At 50.2% G+C, this 18,477-nt stretch overlaps 1 protein-coding gene across 2 annotated transcripts in view; it reads left to right on the forward strand.

Annotated features, from left to right (window-relative positions):
• The window catches only part of Otog (otogelin), a 70,448-nt gene extending 53,249 nt beyond the window's left edge, over nucleotides 1-17,199 (forward strand). For both annotated transcript variants that reach the window (NM_013624.2, XM_017322025.1), the window contains 17 exons: nucleotides 1,608-1,791; nucleotides 3,896-4,116; nucleotides 4,269-4,407; nucleotides 5,771-5,965; nucleotides 6,142-6,354; nucleotides 6,890-6,994; nucleotides 7,150-7,257; nucleotides 8,586-8,687; nucleotides 8,904-9,002; nucleotides 9,973-10,013; nucleotides 10,992-11,067; nucleotides 11,175-11,353; nucleotides 11,582-11,686; nucleotides 11,886-12,005; nucleotides 12,812-12,857; nucleotides 15,540-15,619; nucleotides 15,734-17,199. In NM_013624.2, the coding sequence (NP_038652.2) occupies nucleotides 1,608-1,791; nucleotides 3,896-4,116; nucleotides 4,269-4,407; nucleotides 5,771-5,965; nucleotides 6,142-6,354; nucleotides 6,890-6,994; nucleotides 7,150-7,257; nucleotides 8,586-8,687; nucleotides 8,904-9,002; nucleotides 9,973-10,013; nucleotides 10,992-11,067; nucleotides 11,175-11,353; nucleotides 11,582-11,686; nucleotides 11,886-12,005; nucleotides 12,812-12,857; nucleotides 15,540-15,619; nucleotides 15,734-15,934 (2,214 nt within the window). In that variant the 3' untranslated portion in view covers nucleotides 15,935-17,199. The remainder of the gene's footprint in view (nucleotides 1-1,607; nucleotides 1,792-3,895; nucleotides 4,117-4,268; nucleotides 4,408-5,770; nucleotides 5,966-6,141; nucleotides 6,355-6,889; nucleotides 6,995-7,149; nucleotides 7,258-8,585; nucleotides 8,688-8,903; nucleotides 9,003-9,972; nucleotides 10,014-10,991; nucleotides 11,068-11,174; nucleotides 11,354-11,581; nucleotides 11,687-11,885; nucleotides 12,006-12,811; nucleotides 12,858-15,539; nucleotides 15,620-15,733) is intronic.
• The last annotated feature ends 1,278 nt before the right edge of the window (nucleotides 17,200-18,477 follow it).

Raw genomic sequence — 18,477 nt, forward strand, 5'->3', positions numbered from 1 at the left:
ATCACCCAGTCTTCATTGCATTGAGATCTGTTGTTCCTATTCCTGGTTTCTTCTGGGCCTTCCTTTATCATCAGGAGAGGTTGGACTTTTGTCAAAGGCCTTTTCTTCATCCACTGAGATGATCACATGATCTCTACCCAGGAGTCTCTCTATGCACTGTATTACATTCATTAACTTGTATGTATTGAATCACCCTTGCAACTCTGAAATCATTTTGCTCTTGCTATATGATGCTTATTGTGTGAGTGAATTAGTTTTCAAGTATTTTATTGAGTGCGTGTGTGTGTGTGTGTGTGTGTGTGTGTGTGTGTGTGTGTTGAGGGAAATTTGTCTATGGGGTGTTTTTTTTTTGTCATATTCTTAGCCAACTAGATATTAGAGTAATATTGGATTTGTAAGATGTGTTTGGTAGCATTCTCTTCCTCTCTGTTTTATGGAATACTTTGAGGAGCACTGGCATGAATTCTTTAAAGTTCTGGCAGAATTTGGCCAAGAGTTCAGTCAGAACTCTTGTTCAGTCCTGGGCCTTTCCTTCTTGGGGGACTTTTTAAGATTGCTTCAATCTCATCCTTCCATAGAGTGCTGTTAAAGCCTGTGGAACTCGTGGACACAGGCCAGCTGCCTGGCTTCATATAGGGATGGACACACTCACAACCCGGAGCTCAAGCCTCCGTCAGTGCAAATGGGAAAGCTGGAGGTGTCAAGAGAGTTGGGGACCTTCCCAAAGCTACAGTTTTCTGGCTTCTGAACAGAGGTTCCCTTCCTGTAGGTCAGCAATTCACATGCTGGGTGCCTCGTGGCGTGATTAATACAATAGTCCACTCCTGAATGGAGGATGGTGAATCATAATAAATATTTTATAATCTTAATCTTTTCTGCTTTTAGTTTTATGGCATAAAGCTTAATTCTTACTCCATCTTACATACGGAATTTTAACCATGTCCATTTGTAATAGAAGCTATAGCCTTGAATTTAAAATGTTTGTGAGAACTGAGGTGTGCTCAGAACTGAACAGATATTGATTGAGCCCTCAGGTAACGGCAAACCCAAAGACAAGTGCTAGGAATTCAAAGAGTCTGACAGTTCCTGCCCCTAAGAAAACCATGATGTAATGGTGACCTGTTGCCAGGGAACCAGCTGCATTCTTCCTTGATGGTCAGCAGGAAGTGGGCTGATGCCAGGGAGGGAGCCCCTCAACCTAAGGCTGTAGAGCCAGGAAGTAAGGACCTGCTTAGAAGGGACGGGAGTTTATGCACCCTGTGAGATTTAGCCTTCCTCATGCTGTTACAGTTCTGGTTTTATTGGATTTTGCACTTAAAAATATTTTCAGAATTCTCTAATATTCTGTTGGTCCATGCTTTGGATGCATGTGCTCCAAACAGCCTGGCACATGGGAGATGCCTAGGGAGTCAGTTCAGTGATGGGTGAGATGGATGGGTCAGTTGGTGGGTGGATGGATGGATGGATGGATGGATGGATGGATGGATGGATGGATGGACAGACAGATGGACAGACGGATATGTAGATAGATAAGTTGGTGGACATATAGATGAGTGGGGAGGTAAGTGGGAGCTCTGCTCCTCCTGCTCAATTTCTTACCCCTTAAGGTGACTGTGGACTCTCAAGTTGTGTGGCCACCCATGAGCCGATATGGCTTCCGAATTGAGGATACAGGACACATGTATATCGTCCGGACACCCTCACACATCCAGATCCAGTGGCTTCACAGCTCAGGACTCATGATCTTGGAAGCCAGCAAAGTCAGCAAGACCCAGGGCCATGGCCTGTGTGGTAAGGAGGGACCGAGCAGGGGGAGGGGAGTGCTCCCTGGTCCCTCTCTGGTACCAGGAAGGTTCTCTCAGACCAGGTTATGTTGGGACAGGGTATCAGGCCAGAGGAAGGACCAAGAGAACTGCCAGTGCTGAGTGGCCTCGTGTCTATGTCTGGGGCTGAGGCTGTTAACAGGGAATAGTGCAGGGTTTCCTTGCCAAGTGTCACTTCAGCCAGGTTTGTCTGTCAGCATCCCTGACGGCTTCCTAATGCCAGATAATCCCTCCTGTCTGCATGTGCAGGGGCCCTTGGCCTGACACTTCCACTCTTTGAGATCATTTGCTCCAGGTCACCCACACAACAGTCCTGGGAAGTGGCCCTTAGTGTCTTCACTGAACCAGAGACAAGCAGGGCCTCAGAGGTCAAGTGGCTGTCTGACAGGCACAAGGCAGAGTTGCTCTGACGCACACAGTTAGGGCTCCTCAGACCACAGTGTAGCAGCAGACAGTGCTCTCTTAGAGACTGGTGTTAACTAGGAACACAGGTGCAGGCTGCTGCTCCCTGCAGAGACGTGTCATGGCAGGCGGCTGTGATTGTGATGGTGAGTGACATAGGCGCCCCCTCCCCGCTTCTTTAAGTATGAGCCTCTGGGAAGCAAAACAGACTAGGCTATGTGGTTTCTAAAGCTTCCATTCTTACGGGGAAACATTTTTCCTTTTACACACCACTACCATCACCACGAACACCACAGTCACCTCCACCACCACCGTCGCCACGGTCACCATCATATCTTCTTTCTCTTCCTTTCTACCAATGCTCTGTTTATCTCTGGCAAAGGTGGCAGGATCCAGAAGGCCATGTTCTTTCTAGGATATCCCTTGGGGATTCCAAGCCCAGACCCAAAATATCACTATCGAGAAAATTAATTAAAAAAAATCAGAGTTCTGCCTCAAGGAATGCTTTATGTTAGCAAAAGGGGTGGTCGGAGAAATCAGAACAGAAGCCAGATCATTCACATCTCTGTTTTAGCTGAAGTGACCTTTGACACATACACTGGTCCCCGCCCTCCCCCCCACCCCCCCACCCCCTCGCTAGGCAACAGAGGAAATTTCAGTGAGACCTGGGAAAGAAAAGCCCTTGGTACTTAGCTAAAATTGTTTGTGCAACGTTCCTGCAAGCTACTGCTGTTGCACAGACCTGGGAAGATGGGTGGATGGAAAGCAGCCTGGGATGAAAGATGTTCAAGAAAGCACTGTAGGCCAGAAGAGTTGCTCAAACAAAAGCACAGGCAAGAAAACGTGCATCTGGGGCCGAGAACATGCCGGGAGGTGAGGGATGACAGGGAAGTGCATCCCTTGCAGCAGATCAACCACATTCTTGCCCTCATCTCCGTACCCAATACAGCAGAAGCATATTTCCTGAGAACGTGACTTCTCAAATGACCAGTGACATCTCATGTCCCCAGATTCCCTCCTTCTTATAGCTCTTCACTGCTCAGCGTAAGCTTCCGACTCCAGAGAGGGAAACCGGTAGGACCTCTAGAGCAGGTAGTAAGAACCCTTCACCTTACCACGCCATTGGCTGGGGCTCAGCTACACAGTCACATCCAGCTGCAAGCGAGTCTGGGGGAAATGGACGGCTGATTCCAGCGAGCATCCATGAAGCATCAGTTAGGGTTAGCTAGCCGTCCCCACTGGAGCAGGTACCTAGGGGATAACCTTCCACTGTGATATGTCAGACACAGAAATTAAAAGAATAGACTAAAGGAGCCCTATGGACTTTCACTCAGACGTATCTATTCTCAGTTGCTTCTCTTTCCCTAGTAAACACACATATAGAACATACATATGTGTAGTATATACACATGTGTATATGCATGCATGCGTGGATCTCTGAACCATTTTAAAGTACATTCAAATCAGAGTTTCTTCTCCCTAAATATTTTTGTGTGAACTTTCCTACCCAGCAGGTGCCCTGGCTCCCTGTGCCCCCCTGTCCTTATCTGTCGCATGGCAAAGCTCGGTAACACCTTTCAAATCCGTGTGATGATTGTTCCACGTGAGAGCCAACCTGGGGCAGTTAGTAGTGGGCTTTGTGCTTAGCGAGATCACTTTGTCACTTTCAGGTATCTGTGATGGAGATGCAGCCAATGACCTCACCTTGAAGGATGGCTCTGTGCTGGGTGAGGCAGAGGACCCTGCTCCCTTTCTGGACAGCTGGCAGGTGCCCAGCTCCCTGACTTCAGAGGGTCAGACCCGCTTCCGCCCAGACAGTTGTGCCACAGCTGACTGCTCGCCCTGCCTTCGCATGGTGTCCAACCGAACCTTCAGTGCCTGCCACAGCTTTGTAGGTATCCATGGAGTACAGCATGGGGCGACTTCCTGGGCTGGGGAGGGCACATGGAGAGACACTGTGACCTTCTGAGCAGGGTTAGGCTGAGCTGGGCCCTGGGATTTGGGGCACCAGGATGGGCAGCACTGACTGATGCATCCACCTAGGTCTCCCCAGAGTCATTCTGTGAGCTGTGGATCCGGGACACCAAGTACGTGCAGCAGCCCTGTGTGGCACTCACCGTGTATGTGGCTATGTGTCACAAATTCCACGTGTGCATCGAGTGGCGGGGCTCCGACTATTGCCGTGAGTAGGGGCCAGGTCACCTTCTCCCACTGTTCTCTTGAACTCATACCATTAGTGTGTGAAAGGACTCCCAGAGCCACGTCAAGTCAACGCTTCCCCGAGCTTCATAGTCTCTTCACTCAACTCATTATATTAATGTGCTTATAAATATTCTGCTTGTAGTTACATTCCATGCTAATGAGCAGAATCTTTTGCTGTATTTATATTAATGAACAATAAGCAATTATTTTATTTGAATTGATTGTTTTTAATTGGATCATTTCTCTAAACAATGGGCATAGTAACGACCACTTTTTCTTACAGTGCCTTGAGTCAAATGGAGATCATGGCCGTCCAGTTCTCCACGCCGGCCTGACACATGATCCCTGGCTGGGAGTTTCCTTGACCTTTCTCATCTTTGGATCTCTCCCTTCTTCCATGGAGACAGAAATGGGACCCACCTCTTCCTTACCTCTATCCTGTTAGAGTTGGGTCAGGCAGCGTAGAGCAGTTTTGTTTCCAGGAACCATGGGGACCACTCCTGAGAAGGCCATACCTATCTATGACAAATAAGAATGAAAAGACTCGGAGTGTACAGAGTAGTATTTTTAAACTGTGGATCCTGGCACAGAGAGTATGGAGCCAGTTGGAAGAGGGCAACACCAACACTTTAAAAAAAATGCAACAAAATACAAAATACAGTATGTATCATGGGTAGTAAGATTTTTTTTTTTCTTTCAACTTACAGCCATTTCAACCCAGCTGTTCACATAGGGAATTTGGATAAATGCTGGGCCTCATCAGAGGTTTGCTTGGTATGGGACAGAGTCCCAGTAATGGGATTTCTAAAATGCCCAAAGAACTTTCCAGCACCCTTGTGTGTGCTGGGCTGAAACCCCAGATCCATTGTCTCCACCAACACCACTAGAAAACACCAATCTAGAGCCAACGTTTTCAAAAGGGCCAGATAGCAAATACTTCTGTTATACCCGTGCAGTGCAGAGACAGCCAAAGACGGTATGTAAATGAATGGGGTATGCTGGCTGACACCTGCACCCCTAGTACTGGGAAGGCTGAACCCGGAAGATGGATTTTGCCTCAAGTAATGAGACCTTGACCCAACAACACAAAACTCCTCAGCAACACAAACAACATTGACACAAATGAATTGGCACATCTGTGTTCCAATAAAATTGTATTCAAAAAGCAGACAATAAATAGCATATGGGCTAGGGAGCAGTCTATTGATGACTCCCGACCTTAGAGGAAGGCGGTTCAGTGCTAAGCCCCAGACTCAGGTACTCAGCTGGGCACGGTGGATGCTCTGCTCCTCCTCACCTCTTCTTACACTAGACTAGGACTGATGTCCATTATCCTCCTACAGCCTTCCTGTGCTCCAGTGACTCTACCTACCAGGCCTGTGTGGCAGCTTGTGAACCCCCTGACACATGCCAGGACGGGATACTGGGCCCCCTGGACCCAGAGCAGTGCCAGGTGCTGGGTGAGGGCTGTGTGTGCACGGAGGGCACCATTCTGCACCGACGCCACTCGGCACTCTGCATCCCTGAGGACAAGTGTGGTAGGTCCCAAGCCCAGTCTCCCACTAGTACCTCCTGTGCTTCCCGAAGACCTTGGTAGAGGCCACTTTGCACTTCCAGGTCTCGGCCTTGGGGTGGTTCGTGTTTGGATGAGAGGGATCATAGTCTGAGACAGTCTGGTCCTGAGACCCTGTGCCCTAATACGCCCCCACTGCAGCCTGCACTGACAGCACCGGGGTTCCACGTGCTCTGGGGGAGACCTGGAACAGCTCCCTCAGTGGCTGCTGTCAGCAGCAATGCCAGGCTCCAGACACCATCATACCCGTGGACCTGGACTGCCCTGGTCCCCGACCTGAGAGCTGCCCCCGCTTTGGTGAAGTGATCCTGTTACAGCCCACGGAGGACCCCTGCTGCCTGGGGAGTGTCTGCGGTGAGTCCCACTCTTGACTTCCCTGGCCTTCAACCATAAGCCAACAACTGGCTCCAGCTGTGTCTGTTGTATGGCCATGACAACCGGGATAAGGCCTGGAAATTGGAGCATCTTTTGGGGTGTTCACTAGGGGGAAATAGAGAATTAGGCTTTGGGGGAGCAGGAGCAGAGGCTTGAGTTGGAATGGAATGGGCAGAGGCCTGGGGACATTATCCTAGTCAGCTCTGCGCCCTGTAGATTCTGTAAATCACTCTCAGTGTACCATGCCTGGTTCTCCTGTAACGACTCGGCTGCGTAAAGATCTTAAACACTGGCATGAAGTACACCTAGATGAATGTCTATTCATCTTAGTCTCTACCTTGTGGGGTCCTCAGAGGCAGCCATTTGAGAATGGAGGAAGGGCAGGGCAGGGCAGGACAGGACAGGGCAGGGCAGGGCAGGGAATGGAAGGAGCCCATGTCTAGGCATCCAGTGGCCCCAGTGAGCTGTGAGGACACTGGCCCCCGGGTGATGGGTTGTGTGTCCGGCTCCCTAGTGTGTAACCAGACCCTGTGCGAGGGCCTCGCTCCCACCTGCCGCCCAGGCCACAGCCTCATCACCCACTTCCAGGAGGATTCCTGCTGTCCCAGCTACAGCTGCGGTAAGAGGTTGGGATGGGGGAGTGGGGTGGGCCTGAGATGCTAAGACTGACATCTGTGTTCTGAGTCATGGATAAAATTGGACAGGGACAGAGAGGAGTCCAGGCACAGCCAGGCAGAGCCTGCGGTCAGAGCTTACATTCTGCTTTTTCCTCAGAGTGTGACCCTGGTCTGTGTGAGGCTGAGCAGGTCCCCACCTGTCGTGAGGACCAGATCTTGATCGAGGGCCGCCTAGGAGACTCCTGCTGCACCTCCTACTTCTGTGGTAGGTGGCTGTGGGCTGTGCATCAGCCCCTTCCTCGTTCCTGCTTCTGTGGGTGACTGAGAGGAAAGGCTGGGGTCCTTGTGTGAGAGGGGTAGAGGGGGAAGGATGAAGTCGCTATTCAGAATGCAATGTGGGACAAAGGGGAAGGAGTCCTGTGCTACCTTTTCATCACACCGTGAACCCCGACATTGTGTTATTTACTGAAAAAAAAACCTGTTTCTAGTTGTGGTATGGCTCAGCCTTAGCACAGACCTTTAATCCCTCTCCCTGGAATATAATGACACCCTTAGTACACACTTTTAATTCCAAACAATGAAGGTAAAGTTAGTTTGCAGAAGGAAGTACTCATGTTTGAAAGTAATGTCTAATTGAGTGGCAGACAAAATGACAAATCAGAGAAAAATTTGACAGAGCAGGATATGCACAATTCTCACGAGAAGAGAGAGGAAAGGGAAGCTACTTGAGAGGCAGTACAGATATTTTATATATATATATGTGTGTGTGTATACAAATATATATGCATATATATACATATATGTGTGTGTGTATTTCATATATATGCATATATATACCCACATATATGTATATACATATATACACACATATATACCCATATATATGTATATGTATGTATATGTATATATGTGTATATGTGTGTATGTATGTGTGTGTATATATATATATACATATATATGAGAGAGAGACAGAGAGAGAGACAGAGAGACAGAGAGAGAGAAAGAGAGAGGAGGCAATTTTGTTGGGACAGTTGTGCAGAGTCAGGTTGCAGAGAGAGAATGAGCTAGACATGGGGTGAGGACAGAAAACCCAGATGAGAAGAGCCAGAAGATTAGAACATATTGCCAACGTTAGCATGAGGCTGGGAGAAAGAAGCCAGCTTGAACCAGTCAGCTTGGAGGTGAGTTTGAGCCAGAACAGCTGAGTTGAACCACCAGGTAGAATTTAGAAAAAAATAAGAAAGGGTGAGCTTATTCAGCAGCAAGTCTTAAAGGCTGAAAACGTTCTAGGCTTAGATTAGCTTGCACAGAGACTAGAAGCTTTCAGGACTAGGCCTAGGTTAGCAGACAGAGGCCTCCGAGATAACAATTACATCAGGTGAATAAAAGATACATCTACGCTACCCCTAGGTTGCTGAGCACAAGAAACAGGTGTGTTTTCAGGGCCACACTGTGGGTAGACACAGTATGAACACATAGATTCTGATGCCAAGATGCCGGAGACCCCAAAATGCTGCTTTGGGCTGGTTAGAGGCCCCATCCTCTCCCTGAGGGGGAATTTTTATGACAGTGGTGACCCTTCTGTCCCCACAGGCTGTGGTGAGTGTTCAGATCCCATGCCTGAGTGTCAGGAAGGAGAGGCACTCACTGTGCACAGGAACACCACAGAGCTCTGCTGCCCTCTGTATCAGTGTGGTGAGTCCCCGCTGGGCTCAGTGAGGGCCATGTGTGAAGAGGCAGTAGCCTTAGGAAAGACTCTTGCCCTGGGGGTGTCTAGGTACACTGTATGGGTATAAGCAAGAGGTGGGATGTAGCGGAGCCGCACCCTGAGCATTTGTAAAAGCATTTGTAAAAGAGGTGTCTAAAACTAATTTGTCACCTGTCTCCCTACTCCTGCCACATTCGACCCAGTGTGTGAGAACTTCCGCTGCCCACAGGTACAGTGTGGCATGGGCACTTCCCTGGTGGAGGTGTGGAGCCCAGACCGATGCTGCCCCTACAAGTCCTGCGGTAAGTTTCAGTCAGGTATGGGTGGGAGAAAGAGCTCCCCCAACATCAACTTGGCTGAGACTGGCTTCCCCAGGCCATTGCTGGCTCTCCTCCTCCTGCCTCACTCTGAGCACGAAGCATCCCGACTGCCTCGTTCCTCCCCAGGATCACAAATGCTCTCTTATTCTTTTTGCCATCACCTGCCAGTCCAGATAGACTGAGTACTCAGGTCTTCCTGGATGGCCAACAGAAACCTTACTTACAACAGTGATCAATACTGAACAGTGGTGAGCCTTTCACAAAACTCTGAAAGTTACTTTTAAAAGCCGGGAGACCATTCTGCTTCAGGTTTTCAGATGCGTCTTCCAGACCTCAGCAGATGCGCTCTGCATGAGCACAGGGCCACACTCAGCTTCATCCTCGAGTTGTCTTCCGGGCACACAACAAGCCAGCCACCCCAGGGAGCATTTAGATCCCTTTGCTGTATGAGCCAGTGGCCCAGAAGAGACTTTCCCAGATGCTCTGGCCTGTGGCCCTTGGTCCTCAAAGTTAAAACAGCTGTGCCCCTTTTGTTAGTCTCTGGTGCCTCCAGACCACTCTGCACAGCAGGAGCTGCCCACAGGTTGTGCTGCAGGGCATGGCTGCTGGAATATACCTGTGGGAAACGCAAGAGGGAGGAAGTTGCGTCTTTGCAGTGGTTATTCTTGGAGAAGCCCTGCTTCCAGGGGAGACAAGGGGAAATCTATGAGTGACCTGTCTGCCTGCTTCACCTCCCTCCATACCCAGTTAGGAGTGTGATATTTGGGACTGCCCAACCATCTAAGCAGGAGCACTCTGTCTTGGGCATGTCGGGATGAGAGAAGGGTGACAATTTCTCTGGCCATCTCCCTGGAGTGAGCTAGGCTGAGAGTTGTGCCATTGGAGGGACTGGTTTGCAATGAAGTGTCTGAACATCCCTGTGAGGTAGCTTCTGGCTTCTTCTGTTTTTCAGAGTGTGACTGTGACACTATTCCTGTGCCCAGATGCCATCTGGTATGGAGACCCTGCCCTCTCCACCCACAACATTATTCTATTTCTCTTTCCCTCCCTTCTCCTCTCCTTCCCGTCTTCTGGAGAGTCTTCCTTTAACCTAGCTCAGAGAGCCCTGGATTTCAAATCAGCACAAGCTCTGCCCCTCACTCTGGGCACCCTGTCCTCTCTTTGGAGAGCCAGCTTAACTGTGCCGAGGAATAATTGCCAGATCCTGCAGATGGTTGTGATCATGGTGGAGATGCTAGGGAGGATGGTCACAACAGTGAAGATAATGATGGCCATAATTGATGGGTGATAATGATGGTGATGATGGTGGAGTTAGTGGGAGGGCAGTCAGGATGCTGAAGATGATGGAGGTGGTGATGATGATGATGATGGGAATGGTGACAGGTGGAGTTGCCCACTGGCAACCGCTCAGACTTTACCATTGGCCTGCAGTGTTCCAGGTCTTTTTAATGAATTATCTTATTAGTGGTTATGACAAGCCCAAGAGACTGATTCTGTGATGATCTCAATTATGTAAACAAGGGAGCTGAAATTATGGTCGTGAACTTGGTAAATTGCTGAGTCGGGATTAGACGCTTGTGAACCCTTAACCTCCAGGGTGCGTGGCCATTGGAGATGCGTATAAAGTTATACTAGGCTGTTTCTGGATTATGTACCCCGTGCCTTGTCCCAGCATACGTTGTCTCTCTCATGCTCCCCTCCCCATTCCCCTTTCTTCCCTGAAACTAGGAAAGAAAGTGGGGGACGTGGGTAAGGTGTGAGCCAAGTGGGTCTCTGTGGTGGTGGTTTCATGTCTTTCTTGCTGAGGGCAGGAGGCTAGACGGTGGGGAGAGTGGCTGAGCTTCTGGGTGCCAAAGGACCCCAGGTTGTCATCTTCTTCCTACCCACTGCACACGGGCCCAGTGGCAGGCTGTTTCTGAGGGTAGGGTTGGGTTGCCCGCTGTGGGCACTGACTCCCTCTGTCACCTGCAGTGGGAAAAGTCGCAGCTGGATGAGGAGTTTATGCACAGCGTGGAGAATGTGTGCGGCTGCGCCAAGTACGAGTGCGGTGAGTGAGCAAAGGGCAGATATGGGAACCTCAGGTGGGCTAGCTGGGAAGGGCCACGGTGGATGGCTGGGCTCTCCAGGACAGGTCCTCCCCTGTCCCCCATCCAGTGAAAGCCCCTGTATGCCTGAGCCGTGAGCTGGGTGTGATGCAGCCAGGCCAGACTGTGGTAGAGCTCTCAGCGGATGGTGTGTGTCATACGTCCCGATGCACAGACGTGCTGGACCCTCTCACCAACTTCTACCAGATCAACATCACCTCTGTCCTCTGTGACATGCACTGCGAGGCGGTAGGGACAGTGTGGAGTGTGTGTCGTCGGGAGGGCCGGGCTGGCAGAGTCTTAACAGGTTGCTGCCTGCTCCAGAAATGGAATCTCTAGCAGGCATCAGAGGCCTCCCAGTTAGGGGAGGCTGGGGCAGGGCAGCAGAGGGGCTTAGTTAAAGCCTGGCTTTGGAAGATACCTGGAGGATGGATGTGGGCATAAGGCTGATATCACCTTCTCTGCCCTGGCCTTCAGAACCAGGAGTATGACCACCCACGGGACCTGGCGGCCTGCTGCGGCTCCTGCAGAAACGTGTCCTGCCTCTTCACCTTCCCCAATGGCACCACTTCCCTGTTCTTGGTAAATAGTCTATAAGCCCACCTGGGAATGGGTCCACTGAGACCCTAAGAGCCTAACACTAAGACCGTGGTTCTCCCTGGGCCCCAGACTAGGGCTTGGTTATGAGCACTATCAGCACCTGGTCCTGGGTTCTACATGTCTTCAGGCCATGCTGCCCATTTGGTCAGAAGCCCTCACTGCCCACCCATGTGTTCTCTAGCCTGGTGCATCCTGGATCGCGGACTGTGCCCGCCATCACTGTGGCAGCACCCCCCTGGGTGCTGTGCTTGTCCGCTCGCCCATCAGCTGCCCTCCATTCAATGAAACCGAGTGTGCCAAGGTCAGTATCTCCTTCCCTTACATCTGGCTTCAAGCCAAGGCATCACTCTCTGACTGGGTGGGAGGAATTTGGATCAGAATCCTGTATGGTTTTCTCAATCACACCACATATCTACAAATATGTGATCACAAACCAAGGCATGCAATCACATTGTCAAGTGTTCCAGGACCCATCTCACATCATTCATCATTCCTATGCCATAGAGACATCAGCACATATACTGTACACTGACACACCTACACATAAGTACCAGGCTTATGCATACATGTATATTTTAGGATGACAGGATGGCATGTGCCCAGCCTGGTGTAGAAGGCTTTCAGTGTGTGTATAACTCAAAAAAAAAAAAAATCCCTGGAGTGTTAAGGTTTCTGTTGAAATGACAAGGTTCCTAAGATTAATAATAGACATTTGAAGATTTCTGCATCTTTAGAACACACACACACACACACACACACACACACACACACACAGATGTGGCTCATTAGTTACAGTGCTTACAAGCATGCAGGAAGCCCTGGATTCAGTCTCTCCTACAGAGCTCTTGCTTTGGTCACCATGGGAGAAAGACTAACACTCTTTATGTATTATTTAGTTGGGTTTTGTGACAGGATTTTACTTTGTATTCCTGGCTAGCCTGGAACTCACTATGTAGAGCAAGCTGGCCAAAAACTTGTAGACATCTTCCTGGGATTAGAAACATGCACTCCCATGCCCAGCTCTCTAAGCCCGTTTTTGCCTCTCCCTGGGATCTTGGCTCTTGGACTGGAGCATGGATTCCCCACTCTCTCTTTTTCTCCCTCTAGGTTGGTGGCTCTGTGGTACCATCCTTGGAAGGATGCTGCAGAGCATGTGAGTGAGCATGGTGGAGACGCAGAGCTCAGTGTGCAGAAGGGAGTGGGGCACATAGGTGGCCAAGGGGCTGTGTCACCAACCTGGCATTTATGATGGTAGCTATCAGGATGAGTAGATGAAGGGATGTCCCATCAGCTGAAAGTCATGGCCCTGGCATAAACAATCAGGTGGCCAGAGGCCACATGTTCATGAACTCTGTCCCAATACAAGGCCTCTTCTTCTTGCTGGAGATAAAAGACAATAGCCGCTGGGCATGGTGGCGCACACCTTTTTTTTTTCCATTTTTATTAGGTATTTAGCTCATTTACATTTCCAATGCTATACCAAAAGTCCCCCATACCCACCCACCCCCACTCCCCTACCCACCCACTCCCCCTTTTTGGCCCTGGAGTTCCCCTGTACTGGGGCATATAAAGTTTGCAAGTCCAATGGGCCTCTCTTTCCAGTGATGGCCGACTAGGCCATCTTTTGATACACATGCAGCTAGAGTCAAGAGCTCCGGGGTGGTGGCGCACACCTTTAATCCCAGCACTCGGGAGGCAGAGGCAGGCGGATTTCTGAGTTCGAGGCCAGCCTGGTCTACAAAGTGAGCTCCAGGACAGCCAGGGCTACACAGAGAAAGAGAAACCCTGTCTTGAAAAACCAAAAAAAAAAAAAAGTAGCCACTCCATACAGGAAGTCATTCATCCCTCAGTCAGTCTGCCTCCTCTGCCCCAGATGAAGACTCTAGCCCACATGTCCCTCCCCACCATTAGTTCTGTGACCCACGAACCCTGGTCTTGAAGCTGCCTCTTTGAGGATACTTAGGTTTCCAGACCTCTGGCTGTCAGACAGAAACCTCTGACTCACACTTTGCTTCTGGAATCCTGGATACCCAGAACCAGCATCTTAACTACATGTACCTGAAGGAACCAGTCAGCCTTGTGGCCTTTGCTCACCAGCCTGCCTTCTAGGATGCTCAGACCCCGCGTCCAAAGGGTCATAAGCTTTGAGCTGCTTACGTCCACATAACTTACTACAGGAGAGCTTGGCTCCAGACTTTGATTGGCTGATCCACGGTCCATAACCTCATGCTCCCTGAATGTTCTGTGTTCCCCGTGTGGCCTGAGCCCTGTGCCCCTCTCCTCGGTTCCCTAAGAGGCTTGTCTCCCATGGTCCCTATTAGACCTGACACTCCCCCGTTGGCTAGTGTCCACTGCTGCTCAGTTATGTGTCTCAGAAACACATAAAACAGGAAGCAGGCAAACACACAGCTATTTCTAATTGTCCCTTTTAGGTGTCCCTACGCTCTGAGGGTGATAGAAAGGGAGACTCCTTGCCTCTGGTGAAGGTCATTTAGTCCACATGCATGCTGGGTATTGAGACACATCTCCTGGGTTTTAGTAGCTTCCACTTATCTGGTACCCACCCATGTTCAAGGCCACCATTCCTTCCCCCACCGAACACTCCTACAGGTCTATGGCCACGGCAGCACTTGATTCTCCTGCTGGTCTGCTGAGCCTCAGAAGTTAAAGGAAAGGACTCTACCCAGTTGGTGTCTCATGGCTTCTGGGGGCTTGCAGTGCAAGCCCATGACTCTAGCAGATATCTAATAAGTGCCACAGTGTGCCATCCATAAACCTGGGAATTGTGGGTATGGCATAAAGAAGGCTTTGTGGCTGCTACTTTGTGGGCAGATGAAAGAACAGGCGTAGTAGATTATAGGTTGGAGGCTTTGAGTTCTGCAGGGTCCAAGTCATAAAGAATCTGGTGTGGTTCATCACACCGGGATCCATTATCATCCGAGACTCCGACCCTGTCTGTCATGCCCGGTTACACCCTCACACCTCCTCTGAGCTTTTGATGTATTAAAAAAAAAAACACTTTTGGATTGAGACTAGAACTCACAGTGCAGGGAGGAAGGCCACAAAACTTACAAACTCAGGTCTCCCTAGCATAATTAGAGACATGCCTCTGGCCAGAAAGATTGTGCCTAGGACAGAATACGACAAAGAGGGATCAAGGAGGGTTGAGGAAGGGAATTGCATTTTTCAAAAGAGAGGCTCTAGAAAGGTCTCAGCAGGGGTTGGGGGGTCGGGGTGGGGGGTGTGGGGGATTTTGGAGAAAACTATCCAAGGAGGTGAGGCAAAGGAGAGCCATGTGACTGGTAGTCTGTCTGGGAGAGATGTGATCTGGGCAGAAAAAAACTCTACAGTGCCAGTTTGCACCCTTGGCCCCTGATTGAGAGCTATGGAATCCCCATGGATCTTGCTTGTGTGCAGCATCCTGTTTGGGCTTGAGGTTTCCACTCATGGCAGACTCTTACTGGTAGAGTCCTCTCGGAGTAGAAACACTGAAGCTCAGAGAGGATGTGAGGATGGATGAAGGGTCTCTAACAGGGATGACAGATACGTGTTGGGCTTGGGTATGGAGATAGCCTGTTCTTGTCTCAGATCTTCTTATAGCACAGAGGTCCGAGGCTCTCCCTAGCCACTCCACGTGTCTTCCTCTGTGTCATTTGCTCAAGTTTCTGCCTTCCCTGGTCCCACATCCTTCTAAGACACTGGGTTAAAGGGGTTTCCCCTTGATGGAGGGGACATAAATGTGTGGGTACCAACCTGGAAGACGTTAACTAACCCCAGGCTGACCCATCTCGATGCCAGTCTGGGACATAACTCTTGCCCACCCTGCCCCTACCAGGTAAGGAGGATGGACGGTCTTGCAAGAAGGTGACCATTCGCATGACCATCCGCAAGAATGACTGCAGGAGCAATACCCCTGTGCGTGAAGGGATGGATATCTTGGGGTGGTGGTGGTGGTGGTGGTCGTGGTGGTAGTGGTGGCTGAGGGACTGGAGAGGCAGATGTCCCCTTTGATGACATGCTCGTCCCCAGGTGAACCTGGTGTCTTGCGATGGGAGGTGCCCTTCTGCCAGCATCTACAACCACAACATCAACACCTATGCCCGCTTCTGCAAGTGCTGCCGTGAGGTGGGACTGCAGCGTCGCTCTGTGCAGCTCTTCTGTGCCACGAATGCTACCTGGGTGCCCTATACAGTACAGGAGCCTACAGACTGTGCCTGCCAGTGGTCCTGAAGCCTGGGTGCCAGGCCTGGCTGGGTCACCCTTGTCACTTTCATGTTCTCCTTCCAGCTAGTCTAGGTGACAAAGGGGAGAGGTTAAAGGTGGGGGATCTTGTTTGTATGTGCACGTGTGTGTGTGTGTGTGTGTGTGTGTGTGTGTGTGTGTGTGTGTGTAATCCACAAGGGACTAGAATAGGCCCCACTTGCCCATCCTGGCTCTCTCTCTCTGAGTCCTTTTACATGCACATAGGAAAGTGCCATTGCTCAGGGCTTTTGGGATCCAACTCTACATGGCTTGAGGTCAGGAGGGAAGCTGTAGGCCCAGGAGCTGAAGGCCTGATCCATCTGTGTCTCTGGCCAGGACTTCTAGGGGGAGGGGCCAAGGTTTCCTGATACACTGCAACCAAAGCAGAACCCAATGCTGGCTTAGGGTTAAGATTTGGTGGCCTGCTTCTTTCTTGTCCCTCTTAACAATGGAAAACCCATAATATAAGGAAAGGGGATTTAACTAACATTTCTGACTGTCTCAAGAGGTCTAGAACTCCTTGAAGTGAAGAGGGTGAGCTTGGGGCTCAGGGATGCCCATGAAGATCTGTGAGACCATGCTGTGACTGAGCAGGTGGCTCTAGACTCCTCAAGCCTCAGAGAGTTCCCTGACATTCTGGTATCTAGAAGAGCAGGTCCAGGTCTGTGCCTCTGTGTGTCACATGCTCACCATTGAGCCAGGTTTGAGATACATGAAGGATAGGCTTCTCAGTGAGGGCCTGGGTGCCAATCCCAGAGGGTGCTGGACAGCCCAACCCTCCAAGCAGTTCTGGAGTACACAGCTGGCACTTCCAGCCTAAAGCTCTGTCCCTTTTCTCCAAGCATGTGAAAAGTGTATCTGCACTAGGTCTTACTGTGTTAGGTGGTGGCTCAGCGCTGCCTGGGACTGTGTTGGTGGAGAATGTCTGTAGGTGAAAATGCAGCCCTGTGAGTTTGCAACCCAGGTGGCCCCGAGTGTCCGTCAGAGCCTTGTCTCCAAACCAAAGTGTCTTCCCTAAAGCCAGGATCAGAGCTCCTGTCCACAAGCCACTCTGCAGATCCCCTCCTTTCTGCACTGCTTTGTGCTACTGGGTCTCAAAGGTCATGACCTGCTGCTGTTCAGGTCCCAGCACTGTTCTGACGGCCCCATGGGGTAAAGGTCCTGTGTCGAGATGGTCCCTACATCCGCTTTGTCTCTGTGACTCTTCTGTATCTTCTTCATGTATCAATAAACTGCAAGAAGTCTTCCAAGCATCTCTGAGGATGTCATGCTGGCCTCGAATTCAGGAGAGCATCAGCTGTGAAGAGAAGACCCCTGGGAGAGCCCTGGGGGAGGAGGGTCTAATGGACTTCTGCCTGTTTTTACCTGTTTTTTTCTTCTATCACCCCAACTCCCACTCAGGCACCCCTACTGCCTGCCCCATCCCTAATGTTCCAACCCACACTCCCAGTGCTCCTGTTAGGTTACTCCCGGTAAGACCAACTACTCCAGGATAAAACACTCCAAAGAAAGATGAACAAATCACCATCCCTGTCCTGCACCATGGGGCATGAGGGTGAGGACTCTACTGTGGAACAGGCAGGAAGGAGGTGTGGCAGAGTATCATAGTTAGTGGTGTTCAGTTGCTCTCAAAAACCAAGACCAGCAGCACTGTCATAATCAGGCACAGAACTCAGAAAGCTGGTTAAGAGTAAAATCTTTTCCTGTGTCATAATGCATAAGGCAACCAGTGTAGCTTACTTATAGCCCTCCAAAGAGGCGCTCAGTGTGTCCCTGGGATCTGTGAAGAGGCCATCATCTTACATGTCAAAGGGCCTCTTGGGTGGGAATGGGTTAAGGATTTTAAGAGGAGGCAATTCGTGTGGCTTGCTCAGATGGGTCCTTAGAAAAGGGGCAGGAAGGCCAGAGTCCAGAGCAGACGAGGTGACAGGGAGGACACTCTTCAGCTTAGGAGGAAGTGGCAGTGTTCAGGAGCTCCACGCAGCTTCTAGAAAGTGGAATTCAAGAAATGGCTCCTGGGCTGGAGTCTTACTCACCTCTCTGTTACCAGGATAAAACACCATGATAAAGGGCAACTTAGAAAAGGCAGTATATAATTTGTCTTGTGGTTAGAGTCCGTGAGAGCAGAGTGAAGGACCATTCAGGAGCACACATCTGGATCCACAGCTAATGAGACAGAATTGGGATCACAAGAACCTTTTGGACCCTCAAAGCTTCCCCCCAACTAATGCATCTTCTCCAACAAGGCCACACCTCCTAGTTTTTCCTACACAGTTCCACCAACTGGAGACTAAGTATTCAAATGCATGCGCCTATAGAGAGGCTATTCTCACTCAGAGCACCACAGCTAGGGAGATGGCTCAGCCAGTAGAGGCTTCAGGGCTAAAGAGAGCTCTGCAGTTAAAAGCAACCGCTGCTCTTGAAGAAGGTTTGGGTTCAGTTCACGCTTGTGGTGCTCATAGATACATGCAGGTAGAAGGTTCACACTCATAGTAAAGCTTAAAAACAGCTGGGCATGATGGAATATGTTT

Source organism: Mus musculus, chromosome 7, assembly GCF_000001635.26.
Source record: "Mus musculus strain C57BL/6J chromosome 7, GRCm38.p6 C57BL/6J".
Taxonomy (NCBI): Eukaryota; Metazoa; Chordata; class Mammalia; order Rodentia; family Muridae; genus Mus; species Mus musculus.